At 38.3% G+C, this 18,396-nt stretch overlaps 1 protein-coding gene across 1 annotated transcript; it reads left to right on the forward strand.

Annotated features, from left to right (window-relative positions):
• Positions 1-179: 179 nt before the first annotated feature.
• On the forward strand, positions 180-18,285 carry LOC127498278 (fibrous sheath-interacting protein 1-like). Its single transcript, XM_051867477.1, has 13 exons — positions 180-198; positions 586-648; positions 789-843; positions 1,137-1,276; positions 1,357-1,405; positions 3,111-3,265; positions 3,343-3,415; positions 3,529-3,621; positions 3,926-4,059; positions 7,101-7,220; positions 11,862-12,017; positions 15,014-15,139; positions 17,902-18,285. The coding sequence occupies exons 2-13, from the start codon at positions 592-594 to the stop codon at positions 18,082-18,084; spliced, it is 1,341 nt and encodes a 446-aa protein (XP_051723437.1). The 5' UTR covers positions 180-198; positions 586-591; the 3' UTR covers positions 18,085-18,285.
• Positions 18,286-18,396: the final 111 nt, after the last annotated feature.

Consider the following 18,396-nt stretch of genomic DNA (forward strand, 5'->3'; position numbering starts at 1 on the left):
AAACGGTGCGTGTTATTTTTTATTTTTTATTTTTTTCTTAGTCATTTTTTCGCTTCTGTTAAAGTATGAAGGTAGTGACCTGTTTTATTTTTGTTTTAAAATGACTGAAAGTACATTGGTGTGACGCGCCTAGTGCTGTGTCTATGTGCTGTGCACGCGCTGTAGTTTGGCGCGCTCTTGTGGCGTCAGTCTGCAACGGTGAGTGGAAAGTTGTTGCAAAAACCTTTTATCCCAGAAAAAATTCGGCTTCACAGTTTCACTCACAAAAATCCGCCTTCACTTTATGGAATATAATGCAGTTTTTCTAAAATGGGTTTAGGGAAGCTGCGTCAGGCTGAATTTGTGTAGTTACTACATCCGGGAGATCTGGCGTCCCTGGATACAGAGTGTAAACAAACGGAGAACCGCGAGAAGTTCGCAGTGTGAGAGACTGATTTACTTTAATATAATATGAGTGTGTTTGCTGCTTAATTGAAGCTGAACGAATAAATCGACATGTTCTGATTAGTTTGATCATATTTAACTTGAATACCGCTGCACTGTCACGTGATTAATACTTCTGTTGCTGTAAATGTTGTGTTGTAGGCTGATATGGAGATTTCTGAGGCTCGTCTGGAGTTCATCAGCTCGACTCTCACAGAACAGACGGTGAGGAAACACTTAAACACACACATTCAGTCAGTATATGCTGTATTTCATCTGGTAGCATCTGATGGAGGCCCAGTTAGACACACACACACACACACACACACACACACACACAGTCAGTCTGCTGTCATTCTGTTCAGGATCCAGATGATTGGCATGAGAAGAAGAACACAGAGAAGCTGCTCACTGATCAAGGTTTGACATTCATCAGGAATCATGAAGTGTTGACTGTCAATCACACGATAAGTAAAAGTATGAAACATAAATGTGACTGCAAGTGAAATAACTGGCTAGTACTGTATATAGTAGTGCCATTCTACATTATATTTGGACTGTATATCATTCATTACAAAGTGTAAACTATATTTCTGTATATAAAGTTAGTATAGTATATCCAACTCTACCTGCATACATTCACGATGTAAATGTAAATAAAGCGATATATAAGCTCAAGGATCAATTGCTGTGTGATGATGATAATGTTCCAGTGTCTGTGGACTGTATGGACATAACAAAGGGTCGTCTGGATGATATTTCTCGGCCGGCCTCCGGTTCTGAGATCAGAAGAAGGAGTGGAGAGCGTCCCGGATCTCTGGAGCTGCTCAGCCCGGACCTCACGCACACACAGGTGGAGCTTCACTGCTGTTTGAGGAACATCTGAGTGTCTGGAGACGGGAAGAGCTAATGGCTGTTTGTCTCCTGAAACAGGTTCAGGGCAGCACACATGATCTTACAGCAGAAAACAGCTCTGATCAAGGTAAACGAGAGGAAACGCTCATAAAGAACGAGGAACTGACCGCTCCGATCATTAGTTTAGTACACTGAAGCTGTCGGTAAACTTCTGACGGCATTCGGTGTGTGTTTGTGTGTGTCAGAGGTCAGTACGCATTAGAAAAGATGTGGAAATGAAGCTGTTTTCACGATCGTCCCGGGAAAAGATTCAAAGCTTTGGAGAATCGACAACAACAGCATCATAAAGCATAAAGCCTGGAAATATAATATATATTTTATCATATTGAAATGTTTCTAATTGGAGGAATCTAGCAGATGTTATTTCTTACACAAGTATATAAGCTTTTGTAAAAATGTTCACCCCCTCTCTAAACACCAACAAACTACAATAAAAAAGAAAAAATCGCAAGAGTGCACTGTAAAAAAATTGTTTTACAAAGATTAAACATGAACTTTTAAAGTAGAAAAACTAAAGTAGTATTTTCTTGTAAAACTTTTAATTATTTTTACAAGAATGTTATATTACTTAAGATTTTTTTCTGCTTCAAAATTTTATGTTTATTGTTTGTTCTTTTAAAAAAAATCATTTTTACAGTCCTCTATTTGGTGATTTTTTTTTTTTTTTCATCTATTTTTTGTGGTTTGATGTTCTTTATTGAGAGGATAAACATTTTTACTAGAAAATACTATTTAATTGTTTTCTACTTCAAAATTTCACTTTTAATTCAATGCTGTTTATTTGTAATTTTTTATATTTTTTTTAATTACTAGCAATTTTTTTTCGGTGTAGAAAATACTCTTATTGATAAATTAAACATAAATTAAAATGAAAATGTTTCCTTTTTCTAACAGATGATATTTCTTACATAAGTATATAAGCTTTTATAAAAATGTTCACCCCTCACCAAACACCAAACCACAAAAAAAAATTAAAAATGAAAAAAAAAAAAAACGCACTATAAAATGATTTAAAGATTAAACATGAAATTTTGTAGTATTTTCTTGTAAAACTTTTTTTTTTTTTTACAAGAAAATATTACTTAAGATTTTTTTTTTCTGCCTCAAAATTTCATGTTTTATCTTTGTTTTTGTTTTTTTAAGTTTTACAGTGCTTTTTTTGGTATTCTTTTTTTTTTTTTTTTTTTTTTTGTGGTTTGATGGTCTTTAGTGAGGGGATGAACATTTTCACAAGAAAATGGTATTTATTTTTTTCTACTTCAAAATTTCACTTTTGTAGTTGTTTTGGTTTTCTTGCTAATTTTACTAGCAATTTTTCCGGTATAGAAAATACTCTTATTGATAAATTAAACAAATTAAAATGAAAATGTTTTCTTTTTCTAGAAGATGATGTTTCTTACACAAGTTTCTTATATAAGCTTTTATAAAAATAAAACTTTATTTTTTATAAGGACAATATTCAGATTTTTTCTACTTCAAAATTTCATGTTTCATCTTTGTTCTTTGTTTTTTTTTTATGATTTGATGTTCTTTAGTGAGGGGGTGATTTTTTTTCTACTTTAAAAGTTCTCTTTTCTCAATGCTGTTTGTTTGTAATTGTTTGTGAAATTTAGTAGCAGTTTCTGATTGAAAATTGTTTCTGCATCAAACTATTTTCAGTGGAGAAATGAGTGTTAATTGATAAATTAAACATTTTTATCTCTGAGAACATGGTGTTAAACCAGCATAATGCAGCTTATTATTAATCAAGAGTTCTACTGATTATTTCACAGAAGACTCCGATGAAGAAAATGAAGATCCAGAGTTGGGAAAAGCCATAAGGAAGATGAAGAGACTGGACCGGATTCTGGCTCTCAAGGCGACGGCGGAGAGAGAGGTGAAACAGAAAGGCATGGAGCAGCACCAGAGACTCTGGCAGGAGCTTCAGGTCCGTCTTTACATCCGAACACATCGGCACTTCATACGGGTGCCTTTATTCTTTGGTAATTCTGACACACGTTACAGGCTGTGAGTCTCAGGATGAGCAGCAATGAGATGGAAAACACCAGACGCTTCCTGGCACTGACACCCGACAACTGTGAGTCACAAATACACATGTAAAGATACATATAAGATTTATGCGTCATGATTTGGATGTAAACATGATCAAATGTTAGTTGATTCACTTTTATTTCCCTTCGTGCACTTCAGCTCAGGACTGTGAAGAAGTGGATTTCATCTCTGTGTTTGAGACTGAAGTTCTAGATCTGAAGTACGACACGAACATGAGACAGGAGATGGACGGTAAAGGATCGAAACATCATTCTAAACCTGTGCAATAATAGTAATAAGTATTTTTTTCCTTGTGATTTTTGGGGTGAAATTTGAGCTGGATGTATTTGTTTTCGTCTGTTTTATTTCGAGAGTCACACTAGAGGGCGTTGTGATGTCATGAATGATCTTCATGTGACTCCTGTGTGTTGTTTGCTCATATTTTACACTTTAACTTAAAATGCCAAGAAGTCATTTCTCCATCACCTGTGTGTGTGTGTGTGTGTGTGTGTGTGTGTGTGTGTGTGTGTGTGTGTGTGTGTGTGAACTCCCACAGAGCACACGCAGGTTGAGTGTGTCGCTCATGCTGAAGTGGGTCAGCAGGTGATGGAGGATCAGACTGCAGACGGCAGACGGTGCGGAGCTGCTCGCAGCAAGCGCAGACAAGACTTCGTCAAGAAAAATATTGAGGTATGTCGAGGTCACGTCAGGCCGATTACAGCCGTATGACTGAACATGTGGGTAAGGAATGCTTTAAAATGCCCCAGACTCTTATTGTCTTACTGTTTATTGAAGCAAGGGACATATTGAAGATCTTTGTTTTTAAATAAATAGTCAGTAACTTTTGGTTGACGTCTCAGCCATGACTGTGATATTGACAGGTGGCCTCAGGGGGAGGGGCTTTCTTGTACTGCACAGCATTTGATTGGACAGAAATGCACCCGAGTGCAAGATGATGTCATCAAGAGTTTTGGTCTGTTTTACCGCCATATATATTATCTGCTAAAGGTTTATTTATTCATCTTTCAGCATATAGATGAGCTCAGTATTAAAGCTTGTTTCTGCTGTGAAATAAAAAATAATAAAGGTACTTGCAACTTTTTATCTCACAATTCTGGCTTTTTTCCTCAGAATTGTGTTTATATCTCGCAATTCTGACTTTATAACTTGCAACTGTGAGTTTATATCTCACAGTTCGAAGAAAGAGTCAAGAGAACAAGCTTCCATAACTACAGACATGAACCAAAGTAAAGAACAGAAGTCACGTTTCTATTTTAAACATGGACATACATCAATTCATAGCAGGACTGAATGGAATAATTGTAATGTACAATTGAAACTGCTCTGTGTTTTTCCACTGAATTGGTTCCAGCTTCATCATTGCATAAAATGATGTTCTTTCTCAGTATTTTTGTCTCGTTTTCCAGTACAAACATCTAAACATTCTTTAGATCTCTCTGCTGCTTTTGACCCAGTTAACCACCAGATCCTCCTGTCACCCCTCATGATGAAGGGCATCTCAGGAACTGCCTCTCAGGAAGGTTCTTCAGGGTGTCATGGACGGGTGAGGTGTCTTTTCCACCATCGGGCCGAACGGTTCTCATTGCGTAACTGTTCCATTCTGTGCCGATCCGGACCAGCTGGTACGGTTACGGTTTTGTTTTCCACTGTGGGGCTGATAACGGCCGCTCTTTGGAATGTAATACAAAAGCGTCAGTCTTTGCCTTGGTAATGCAACGATTTACTTATGATATGAGATGTAATAACGACCGCATTATGGCGGATGATTAGATATTTTATTATTAATTTGTGTACGTCGCTCAAATAGAGCGCTTAGCTAGCTACGGAAAAACTGGTAGCCAGGCAACAGACAAGTGACCAATCCTATGTGTCGACATCACGGATTCTACCAGCACGATTCTGGGCCGAGAACGGTTTGTAATCGCAACTGGAACCGTTCCTTACCATTCTAAGAACCGTTCGGCCCGATGGTGGAAAAGCGGCTTAAGTCACAACATCTTGCTACTGGAGTGCCTCAGGGCTCAGTGCTTGGACCGCTTCTCTTCTCCATCTACATGACATCACTAGGATCTGTCGTTCAGAAACATGGTTTTTCCTATCACTGCTATGCTGAATACACACAACTCTACCTCTCATTCCAGCCAGATGATCGGTCAGTAGCTGCTTGCGTCTCAGACTGACAGACATTTCTTCCTGGATGAAGGACCACCACCTTCAACTCAACCTTGTGAAGACAAATCTGCTTGTGGTCTCAGCCAACCCAACACTTCATCACAACCTCTCCATTCAGCTAGGTTCATTAACCATAACTCCATTTAGGACAGCCAGGAACCTTGGAGTTGTGATCGATGATCAGTTAAACTTCATGGACCACATTGCTAGAACTGCCCGGTCCTGCAGACTTTCCTTATACAACATTAGGAGGATCAGGCCCTTCCTATCGGAGCATGCTACACAACTCCTCGTCCAAGCTCTTGTTCTATCCAGACTGGACTATTGTAATGCTCTTCTGGCAGGCTTTCCAGCATGTACTGTCAAACATCTGCAACTGATCCAGAATGCTGCAGAAAGAGTCTTTAACGAGCTGAAGAGAGCGCACATCACACCTCTCCTCATAAACTTGTTGCCAATTGCCGCTCGCATTAAATTCAAGGTTCTGATGTTTGCCTACAGAACAACCACTAGTTCTGCACCCCTACACCTAAACTCACTACTTCAGACCTATGTGTCCTCCAGGAGCTTGCGTTCTGCAAGTGAAGTAAAGTAAGTCGTAACATCTAGCTATTGGAGTGCCTCAGGGCTCAGTGCTGGGACCACTTCTCTTCTCCATCTACATGTCATCACTAGGATCTCTCTTTCAGAAACATGGCTTTTCCTATCAGTGCTATGCTGAAGACACACAACTCTACCTCTCATTCCAGCCAGATGATCGGTCAGTAGCTGTTCTGCCTTGTGGTGCCATCATCCCAAAGAGGCACAAAATCACTTTCACTGACCTTTACCTGGACTGTTCCTGCTGGTGGAATGACCTGCCTAACTCAACCCGACCATTTTCAAGAAACAGCTAAAGATGGATCTTTTTCATCAACACTTGACCCAATAATACTAACACTTTCTGTTCTATATAATTTTTTTTTCTATTTAAAAAAAACCTTTGCTATGTGTACAGTGCTAGACTAACTGGGACTAGTCATATCACTTACATATTGTTGCTATTTTGTTGATTCGATTGCTTCTGTTCTCCTCATTTGCTTTGGATAAAAGCATCTGCTAAATGATTAAATGTAAATGTAAATATTCATAAATCAAGATACATTTATTAGAGAAGAAACATGACAAGATGAGAAGAGAAATTGATCAAAATGAAGTGTTTATGATTAAAACTTGTGTTTTTACTTATGCTTAAAAGATATCTGCCAATGGGGTCAGAAAAATAAACTTAATTCAAAGGGAAAAGAAGTTGATTTTTCTGACCCCATTGGCAGATATTTGTTCTTGTTTTAATCAGAAACTCACTTCATTTTGATCAGTTTCTCTTCTTTTCTTCAGTCATTTTGCTTCTCCAGTAAATGTGTCTTGATTTAAGAGTGTTTAGATATTTGTGCTGGAAAACAAGACAGAAACACTGAGGAAGAACATCAGTTTTTGCAGTGATTTTATAAAAAAGCAAATGTTTGATTATTTGACTGATGGTGTTTGTGGTTGTTCAGCTTGTAGGAGCGTCAGGGAACCCGGTTCTGCTCACACAGCAGGAGAGAGAGAGAATAGAGGAACTACTGAAAGATCTAGAGGAAGAACAGAGCGATAGTGACCTACTGGCTGAACCTCAGGTACACACACACACACACACACACACACACACACACGTATTAGTGGTGTTAAGTCAGTTTTCACCAGTACTAGTGATCAATCCTCTAACACTCAATATTAAACTTCATATAATGGGTCATTTTCTCTGTCATGCAAGTTTCTCTGTTGTGACCGTAGTGATGTCGCTGACATCAGATGTTGTGTCACACTTTATCAATGGATCTTCTAAAAGTGTCATATAAACATATGAAAAGCCAATGAAAGAAAACAAATCATCTTCTCTTCCACATGGAAGCTTGTTTCCATCACGGAATAAAAAAAATTGCGGCTTTTTATCTCACAATCCTGACTTTTTTCTTGCAAATACGTAGCCGTTTTATTTATTTTTTATTCCGTGGCTTCTATAGTTCTGTGTTGATTATTCAGGCTGAAACATTTGTCAGGTTGTTGGCGTTTTAAGTTATCCGTTGGCTGGTGTTTACGAGCTGCTCTTATCTGATTCTGATCTCACCGCCGGAGGAACTGGCCACTACATTTATAGCGTCCTTCTTTCCTTTGCAAACCTTTTTCTGTAATTACACGTGGAAACCGAACAGGATCGCAGATGCTTTTCCGATGGAAACGTCCTGTTATTGCAGGAGCTTGTTGTCGATGGTCTGCAGATGTTTGATGTCATTTGGACTCGGCAGCTCATTTCTGACATGATTAAAGTCTCTCTGCATGTGTTTGACTGTCTGACCCTGAGAGACTGAGACTCACAGCAGCATCAGTCTGAAATATGTCCCTTCAGTAGTAAAATGTTTACCAGACAGAGAGACAGACAGGAATGAAGGTGAGATTTCTGACTGAATTGGTCGCTATACACTTCATACAATACAGACTATTTCACAGCAGCTTCACAGTAATAAAGAGGAAAATAACTTTTTCAAATATGAGACACTTTCAGATTCAGCTGTAAAGCAGCTCTACTGAAGACAACAGTGTCGTTATTCAGATCAATTCAGCTCATGCCTGATTAATGAAAGATCCTCTCTGAACAATGTTTTACTGTATTTTAGGATAATTTCTGATGATTTCAGTTTAAATATCTCCAAACACACAGATCCTCTACTGTTATAAGAGATAAAGCTTCTCTTTGATAATGTTGGTCAGTTGTAAAAGTCATCATGAAAGGGAAGTTGTGCTCTGTATTGTGTCGTATATCCAAGTGAAATGCTTCGCAAACAAGAACAAATGTAGGGCGGCGCTTGATTTTGTCTGTGGGGAATTGATTGGATGGTTGTGGTTTGCTATTGGTGGATCTCATGTGAGTGACAGGTTGCCCCGCCCTCGTCATCAGAGAAGAGAAGAGATGCTGATTCAAGATTATGAGGATCATGAATTTAACACAATAATGATGTGCACCGATAAATCACACTGCAATATTCCATAAAAAGACAAGAATTGTCCATTTTGATTTCATGGGGACTTTAAAGTATGATATCAGATATCTCTACCTTCTCTTGGAGTCTCACCTATTAGTCGCTGTAGTTTCTCGTGTTTGTGTAAACTGCTTATTTTTCAGAGCTGGATGATTGTTTTTCTAGCTAAACACTGATTGGTGTGTATCGACAGCCCGACACGGTTCCGTATACAATCATTACTGGAAATGATCAACAAGATACACAGTTTACACAGCATAAACCATTTATGTTACAATCACTACACTTCATTAGACAGAATAAACTTTACACAACAATTCACACAATGTACACGTCTTATATAACGCAGCACAACAAAGCCAGAAACTAAATGCACAGAAACGTCTCTAGAAACCCATTATGCTTCTATATTTGTTCTGTACACAGCTGGAAGGCAGACGCCGCTGCTCGCATTCCTCTGTAAGAGAGACTCAACTCTCATAATGTGCACGTTTAGCCCACAAATGTGCAGTTGAAGCTGGAGCTTGACTGATCCTTCCTGTTCCTGCCCTGAAACGCGTCCTCCGTGCCAGAGGAGGCAGAACTGCGTGAATGGATTCTGATGGCTGAACAAAGAGGCTTTTGTCAGGCGTTACCTTGCTGCAGTTCTGGAATGAGCGAATGGAAATAAGCAGCTAATATCACTTGTCTCATAATCTTGAATCAGAATATCTTCTCCTCCCTCTTGCAGCATCTCTTCTCTTCTCTGATAACGAGGGCGGGGCAACCTGTCACTCACATGAGATCCACCAATAGCAAACCACAACCATCCAATCAATTCCCCACAGACAAAATCAAGCCCCGCCCTACATTTGTTCTCGTTTGCGAAGCGTTTCACTCAGATTTACGACACAATAGGGAGTGCAACTTCCCTTTCATGACAATTTTTTTTTTTTTTTTTTTTTTTTTTATAATTTTAAGATTAAAGTTTGAAAACCTTCCATTGATTTTGCCAATCAGTACATCATCATCATCTGTTTTGTCTTCTTTGCATATATTTAACCATTTAATGATCTGTTTCAGTCATGTGACTTCTCTGTAAAAACTCTCTGCGACCTCCAATAATCAGCACTTTTTCTTGGTGTCTTTGTTCATGTTTTATTTTGGTCGTAAACATGGAGAATCAGTGGAAAAGTCTCGTGATTCATTTAATACAGGAATTCAAACCGAATCCTGACTTTTCTTTGACTGTCCTGCGATCACTTCTGTTCCTCCTGGACATGCGAATCAAGCTTTAATCCTGTAAAAATCAAGATTATTCTGTACATCGGTGGGCATTCGTCTGTTAGTGTTGTAATCTGACGCTCGTATGAGCTCACTGTCATTATATTGAGATTTTTAATCACCCTTCAGTCTTTACTGCATGCGGGCAGCGAGACAAAGCTTACCTCACCCTCACCGTACCTCTGACCTCAGCGCTCGCCGCTCGCTCGGCCTAATGGGAGATTTGCTCATTGGGAAACAGAAGGATATTAGTCAAGACTTAGATATTTGGCTTTAAAGGGATCATTGGACGAGCGACGAGAGCAGCAATCAGAAGATTGTTTGACGTCCAAAAGCAAATACCAGGTGCAGGAAAACCGCTGGGCTTTTATTTTCATGTGAGCGCTTCTGAAAAAGAGCAAGAAATCTGTGACGGATTTTGAAAGCAGATAATGAATGGTATTGAGAAAGGCTGTATTGGTAAGCTTTCAGCCAGTTTGCTTAACAATATAAAGCCTGCTTATAAGTGAATTTCTACTTGTTTTCCCTTTGAATTAAGATTATTTTTATGAGTCCATTGGCTGCGAAGCATTGCGAATCTTTTGTTTTGAATCAATGGTTCAGAGCGTGTATCAAACTGCCAAACTGCTGTTTTTTTTGGCGCACAAAAAGTATTCTTGTCGCTTCATAACATTAAGGTTGAACCACTGTAGTCACATGAACTGTTTTAAATAAGTCTTTAGTAGCTTTCTGGGCATTGAAAGTGTTAATTATCTTGCTGTCAATGGAGGCCTCACTGAGCCATCGGATTTTATCAAAAATATCTTAATTTGTGTTCTGAACATGAACGAAGGTCTTACGGGTGTGGAACGACATGAGGGAGAGTAATTAATGACAGAAATTTCATTTTTAGGTGAACTAACCCTTTAATTTATAGTCCTTTGGCTTCTCCAGTAAATGTATTTTGATTTAATCCTTCTGCATCAATTAAGGTCCTTAGAGGACAAAAATGTCCTCTACTAAAAATTTGAAGCTTGGTAGTACAGACTTAAGTTTGGTCTCATTTTAAAGAAGACCCTTGGTAGACTGTTGTTGAAATAAAAAAAGTGAAACAAAAAAGTTATAGAGGTTTTAGTTTATGAAAATTATTTATGAGCAAATCTATATTTAAAATATATATATTTTTAAAACATGTTAAATGCAAAACTTGTTTAAAAAAAATCAAAGCCATAAATCTGATGAAGTTGTGTTCCAAATTTGAGGTTGATATCTCAAAAAATGAGCTTTCAGTAACGTTTTGTTTGGGCGCAGTACCAAATTTTCCCCATTAGACGCCAGCAAAACTCCACTGGTGCACATTACATTTGTGATTTGCAGTAGAGTTTTTCTCTTTCAAATATTACACACATACAAACCACACTCTGACATCCATACCAACACACCCACACCATTATAGCTGCATAATTATCCGATTGGCTCCATAATATGCAGAAGAAAACAGGAATAAAGTGAGTATTTGCTTTATAGGCCAAACCTGAAAAAATGGCACCATCTGGCAAAAAATAGTAACCATTTGAACCCTATTCAACAGAATGAAAGCCTTTTAACAAAGACTGCATCATTTTACAGTTAAATGGGCCTGGGATTAAAAATTGCAGTTTTAATGGGTTTCAATGGGGTCATTTTAGTCCTCAAGGTCCTGAGAGGAACTGTTTTCTGTTACTAGTGTAAAATAGACTTATTAAAGGAAATGAGGGTGAAATATTAAAATTCTAATTAAAATACACGCTTGTGCCAAAATTTATGCAGTTGGCATTAGCACAGACAAAATTATCAAAAAAAAAACAAAACTGAAAAAGACAAAAATGTACTTAAGGGTTGTAAGAATCTTTAGATATTTGTGCTGGGAAAAAACCCAGTAAAATTTTGCCAAACATTTTGTATTAATTTTCATTGTCAGGTGAGTAATTTCTTTAACGCGGCTCTTCTGGCTTTCAGGCGGTCTCGTCGTCTCTATCAGCCGATGAAGGTTTCAGTCCTGAACCTTCTGAACTCCACAGTCTCCTTCACATCGACTCCAGACTGCAACTGCTACTTCCTGTGCAGGACTTCCTGTCTGTGCGGAGCCGCTGTTCTGAACACTGTCCATCTCAGGTACTGACCTGTAGCAGGCCTGCTTTCACAGAGGTCCTCTTTACCTGTCATGTCAGTGTCATTACAGTGGGCGGCATTTTGCATTGAATATTTCTTTTTGTCCAAAATGACTTTTTGCAGATCATTTAAGGTGTTTGTGGAGCAGTTTTGCGCAAGAATAGTCATAATAGACCAATATTTAAAATAAACAAATTATTTGAGCATCTGAAATGAGTCAGCGAGATGTTGGCGTGTAGTGTGAAACAGCGTCTGTAACAGTAGCTCATCTCTTCATCAGGCCAAGGCTGAAGAAGTGTCGTAAATAATGAAATATTGAGGTTCATTTCTCGTCTTATTCGTCCAGGGAGTCGTTTGAAACTCTTTCCCGTTGACGCTCGTCCTGGCTCCAGCGTTCAGTGACTTCATGAATATTTAGAGGTGAACGTGAGGTTTGAGGAGAGAGGCTTAAGTTTTCATCTGCTTGTGATCCTGATTCAGTCGCACACGTTCTCCTCTGTTCTGCTTCTCAATGAACTTTCCTTTCACTTTTGCAGCACAAACAGAAGGAAAACACGCTCTAAAGAAGCTTGTGTTTGTATTCACTGCAAAAAAATAATGTTCTTCCTCAGTGTTTCTGTCTTGTTTTCCAGCACAAATATCTAAACATTCTTAAATCAAGACACATTTACTGGAGAAGCAAAATAACTGAAGATATTTAGTCTTGTTTTCAGAAAAAAATGTCAAAATGAAATAGTTTTTGCTTAAAACATGTTATTTTCTACTCATAGAACTGTACTATCATATGTATAAAATTGATTAAAATAAACAAAAATAATACATAAAAATAAATAAATAATAAAAATTAGATTAAATAAAATAAAGAATTTATTTATTTTTTATTATTACTTTTTATTTATTTATTTCTTATCTATTTATTAAAATTGAACTTCTAGTATCTGTTTATTTATTTTTATCCTTTTTTTTAATATTTAAAAGATTATTTTTCGTACCCATTGACACATTTGTTCTTGTTTTAAGCTTAAACTCACTTCATTTTGACTAAAACTAAACTTTTATTTAATGTCTTTTGGTTGAGTTTTTAGCCAATAAACGATAAAAATAGACATCTTTGAAGGCCATTTTCTCAAAATGAGTTGTGGCTGTTTATGGAGTGATAAAAAGAGATATCCAAACTCCCCCTCTGTAAAAACATTTAATACATCAACAAAATCAAACATGAACCTGTCTTTATCCAATGTTCACATTTCTGGAAATGCATGAAAACTAGTGCATATTTAATTAGAGAATGCCTCATTTGCATATTTGTACAACATTTCAGAAAACTTTTAATACATTTAATACTGTGATTGATTAACTGGTTTTATCCATCTGTAGCATCTTGCCTTGCGCTGGTCCGTTCTTGCTAAGAACATTATTAAAAATGCTTTTGGGTAGAATAATATGATCTACGTCAGTGAAGTATCTAATCCAAGAGTTTTTCTCATAAAATAAGGTCAGAAAAATAATCTTGTTGTCCCTTTCAATTAAGTTGATTTTTCTGACCCCATATGCAGATATTTGTTCTTGTTTTAAGCACAAACTCGCTTCATTTTGATGCATTATTCAGAAAATGAGACTTAATATCTTCAGTCATTTTGCTTTTATCTTGATTTAAGAATGTTTTAGATATTTGTTCAGAAAAACAAGACAAAAGTACTAAATGGGAATAGCAGTGTGATGGGTCGTGACTCTCAGCAGACCGTGTCTAATCAATGAAAGCAGCAGCGTTCCCATCAGAGATTGATAGCAGCTGTGAATGTGGGTCAGAGACGATGGAGCGTTTACTAGAACAGGACTGGAGTCATATTTGGCTCTGCTCTTGACCTGTGTGTTCGATCCATCGGGAGTTTTGTTCTGCCAGTGTTTTTCTCCAGGATGTTGTTGTGATTTGTTGTGTCATATCATGTGTTCAGAGACAGGACTGACAGACGCCAGCAGAGATTCGTGTAACTTTGATTCATGTGCTTCTGATCTGCAGGTTTGAGTGTCACTCTCGTGTCTTTAACAGCGTGTGTCTGATAATCCGCTCTGGTGTGTTAGTCCAGGTCTGATCCGTTCTGGTGTGTGTTGGAGCTGCAGTAGTTCTCGTGCTCAGGGAAACTCTGGCTCCGTTCCTGCTTCCACGTGGCATCGACCGAACGTCCAGAGCTCCTTCAGACTCTGTGTGACTCATTCGCTCTCTGTTTTTATAAAGGAGCCGCCAGTTTCCAGGCTGAACGTTACAGTCTTCAGTGCAGCTTCTTTTACATATCTGATTTATTTTAGTATTGTTTATATGCTTTTCATGGCATTTGTAAATATTTTGAAGTGGCTTTTAGTTTTCAGTTTAATTGTAGGAAATTGTTTGCTATTTTTTTTATTTATATGTCTTTAAATTATTTTTAAGTTTTAGTTTTGGTAATTTTAGTGCTTCAGCTTGCTCCAGTTCTATTCTAAATAAGTGTTTTTCCTCAAGATGTCATGTGAGAATACTGGATACCCCCATCATTTCAAGAACGAACGTGTATTTAGTGGTTGTGAGGGCTGGTAAAGGAGGCTTCATGAAAACACGCGTGTGAGAATGAGCTGCGGTCAGTCGGTCATGATTCTTCTGAATCCAGCTTGTTCATTTCGATCCCATGAACACTTTCAGTTTACCTACCAGTGCATTTCACTGAATCACAGAGAACAGAAGCGGCAGTGGCACACTCCGTGTGAGAGCTTGAGGAGATAAAGTGTCTGCGGGTCATTATTACAGGAGCCAGACAGGAAATTATCTAAATATCAGTTAAACATTTTAATAAATAAGCAACAGTCACTGACCTGCAATGTGAGACGCTGTAATCAAAACAACTCCAAACTTCACTTGTATTAACCACTTTTCCACAAATGTCCTACGAATCTGAAACAGTGGTATTGTCTGTTTTCAAGTTTATTCTATGTTACTCTAGAAATGAGATCTCTTGGCTGTGCTGTAGGGGAGTCTGGAGGAGAACACCGGAGACCGAGTCCTGTGGGACATGAGACAGAGACGAGAAGAAGAGAGACGCCTGCGAGAAATCCAGCAGGAGCTGCAGCTTCTGGAGGAGACTCAGCAGAACAGTGTGAGTTCAGACGACTCACTCAGACGAGTCAGTTCATGGTTTCATATGACTCATTCAGACTCAGACGACTCAGTTTGTGTGTTCATACGACTCACTCAGACTCAGACGACTCAGTCTGTGACTTCATAAGATAAATTCAGACTCAGATGACTCAGTTTACGAGTTCATATGACTCATTCAGACTCAGACAACTCAATTTATGACTTCAAACGACTCATGCAGACTGAGATGACTCAATTTGGCTTCATACGACTCATTCAGACTCAGACAACTCAGTTTGTGAGTTCATATGACTCATTCAGACTCAGACGACTCAGTTTGTGAGTTCATATGACTCATTTGAACTCAGACGACTCAGTTCATGATTTCATATGACTCATTCAGACTCAGATGACTCAGTTTGTGAGTTCATACGACTCACTCAGACTCAGACGACTCAGTTTGTGAGTTCATAAGACTCATTCAGACTGATATGAACTCATAACCTGAGTTGTTTGACTCATTCAGACTCAGACGACTCAGTTTATGAGTTCATATGACTCATTCGAACTCAGACGACTCAATTCATGATTTCATATGACTCATTCAGACTCAGATGACTTAGTTCATGACTTCATATGACTCATTCAGACTCAGACGACTCAGTGTATGACTTCATACGATAAATTCAGACTCAGATGACTCAGTTTGTGAGTTCATATGACTCATTCAGACTCAGACAATTCAATTTGACTACATACAACTCATTTAGACTCAGACGACTCAGTTTATGATTTAATACAACTCATTCAGACTCAGACAACTCAGTTTGTGAGTTCGACTTGTGAGACGACTCAGTTTATGAATCCATACAACTCATTTAGACTCAGACGACTCAGTTTGTGAGTTCATATGACTCATTCAGACTCAGATGACTCAATTTGACTTCATATGACTCATTCAGACTCAGACAACTCAGTTTGTGAGTTCGACTTGTGAGACGACTCAGTTTATGAATCCATACAACTCATTTAGACTCAGACGACTCAGTTTGTGAGTTCATATGACTCATTCAGACTCAGATGACTCAGTTCATGACTTCATATGACTCATTCAGACTCAGACAACTCAGTTTGTGAGTTCGACTTGTGAGACGACTCAGTTTATGAATCCATACAACTCATTTAGACTCAGACGACTCAGTTTGTGAGTTCATATGACTCATTCAGACTCAGATGACTCAATTTGACTTCATATGACTCATTCAGACTCAGACGACTCAGTTTATGAATCCATACAACTCATTTAGACTCAGACGACTCAGTTCATTAGTTCATGCAACTCATTCAGACTGTGTGTTCACTACTAATACACTTCAAGAAATTCTCATATCTATAGCTTTCTTTTCTTTCTTTTCTTCATTTTTCTTTCTTTCTTTCTTTCTCTCTCTCTCTCTCTCAGTGTCAGTGTTGAAGAGCTAGTAAAGCAGGGTTTTTCTTCTCTCTCAGATGTTTAGTCTGAAGCGCTGAGTTTCTGTCAACAGTTTGAAGAGGCACGAGACGTTAAAAGCCTTGCGGAGACTGTTTGATGTAAATGACTGATTAATGATCAGGAGAACTGCAGTATTTCACTGTATTTTGTCTCAACTTCACAATGATGATGACTGCTTTGAGCTTCACACGAGCAACTAAATGGTTGTGTGCTCAAGCTCAAAAGTTTGATGTTGATCAAAGATGATGTTGGATTGAGAAATGATCTCAATGATCTCTGGAGGAAAGAGACATTATTATACTCATGAAACCTTCGTGTGAGAGGGAGAAGAGGCCATTTCCCAGACTTTTATCTTCTGGAAAAAAAAGATATTTTGAAGGATGTTAAGAACCAAACAACATTGAACTCCATTGACTTTTATTGATCCCTTTAAATGTCTCTGGATGAGAAACTTACAGTGTCCAGTTTACTCCAGAAACAACCATCAGTTTCATGAATCAAGCTTCAGGTGAATTAGTCTCGTCACACACACTAATCTAAAAATGGACCATGATGTCAGACCTGCATGACTAACCATGTAACCTGATCTAAACTCTATTTCACTAGTTTAATATTGTGTGTGAAGATTGAAATGATGATAATGAATGAAACAGCCAAACTGCATGGGATTCTCTGTGTTGTGACTCGTGAATCGGTCACGAATGAAGTATTGATTCATGAACTGAAGAACATTTGCTCTCCATTTGGGCTCATTGCTGTCTATGAGAATCCATTAGAGAAGGTTTTTAATGGAGCGTGTGAAAGGAGCTGAGGTCCTCACAGCGTTCACTAGTATTTCACAAGCATCTGTGAGTCTTGTTCAGCCGTCGTTGAGCCGCAGGCGTTTGCAGGCCAGACGCTCACAGCCGTAAACGCGTTCAAACAGCGTCCGGCTGAAGGCAAGATCGCACATCTGTCTGTTCGGCTTTGTGAAGGTCTTCTGTGGGTCAAAACACTTTATCATTGATCTACAGGCCGTGTTGTCATGCCCGTCTGGTGTCTAATGTCGTGAACTGGTCATTTACTCATCACTGTGATACTGTTACACTCTTAAAAATAAGGGGACTCATAAAAGAACCGTTTTTGATTCCCCAAAGAACTTTTCAAGAACCATTTTTTCTTAGTGTGAAGAAGCCATTGGCTCTTTTAACTTTGGGCCAAGCGATCTCTTCTGTGGTGTATTTTTGTGTTGTTGTGAATATATCTTCTTGTCCAGTTCCTGATCTGATTGAGTGCCGTTCTTCTCTCGACAGTCGTTTCGTTTGTCTGACGATCAGCTGAGGAATCTGCTGCTGGATTGTGAAGATGAAATCATGCGATCTCCTGCAGGTTCTTCATCAGAAACATCTCTCGGGATGATCTCGGCTCTGGTCGCGTCTCCGTGTCTCTCCAGCTCGGATCTGACGGAGGGAACTGAACATTGGAATAAGGCATGAAATATGAAGAAGAATGTTCTTCTGTTTTATGTTTTGCACTGCTTCATAATCATGCTTATATAGTTGCACAATAAGGACATGAAAGTGTGTTTGTCATTGTGTCTCTGATCTGTTTGCCAGCGTCAGAATCACAATCAGACGAAGAACAGCTAAACTAGAACGTAAGAGAACAAAATAAAATGTTCCTTTTCAAAAATCAAACCAATATGTCTTTTTATTCATGTCATGAGCTTTTGATTAACCCCCCAAAAAATATATGGATCAAACCCATCTGAACAGTCTGACCTTGTTCCCCTTTTCTTTCTTCACGAA

The sequence above is a fragment of the Ctenopharyngodon idella genome, chromosome 17 (genome assembly GCF_019924925.1).
Source record: "Ctenopharyngodon idella isolate HZGC_01 chromosome 17, HZGC01, whole genome shotgun sequence".
In the NCBI taxonomy this organism is placed as follows: Eukaryota; Metazoa; Chordata; class Actinopteri; order Cypriniformes; family Xenocyprididae; genus Ctenopharyngodon; species Ctenopharyngodon idella.

Coding starts and splice junctions, on each gene's coding strand:
- LOC127498278 (XM_051867477.1), top strand. CDS start 592: ATGGAGATTTCTGAGGCTCGTCTGGAGTTCATCAGCTCGACTCTCACA. Junction 649..788: donor CGACTCTCACAGAACAGACG/GTGAGGAAACAC, acceptor CATTCTGTTCAG/GATCCAGATGATTGGCATGA. Junction 12,018..15,013: donor CTGAACACTGTCCATCTCAG/GTACTGACCTGT, acceptor GCTGTGCTGTAG/GGGAGTCTGGAGGAGAACAC.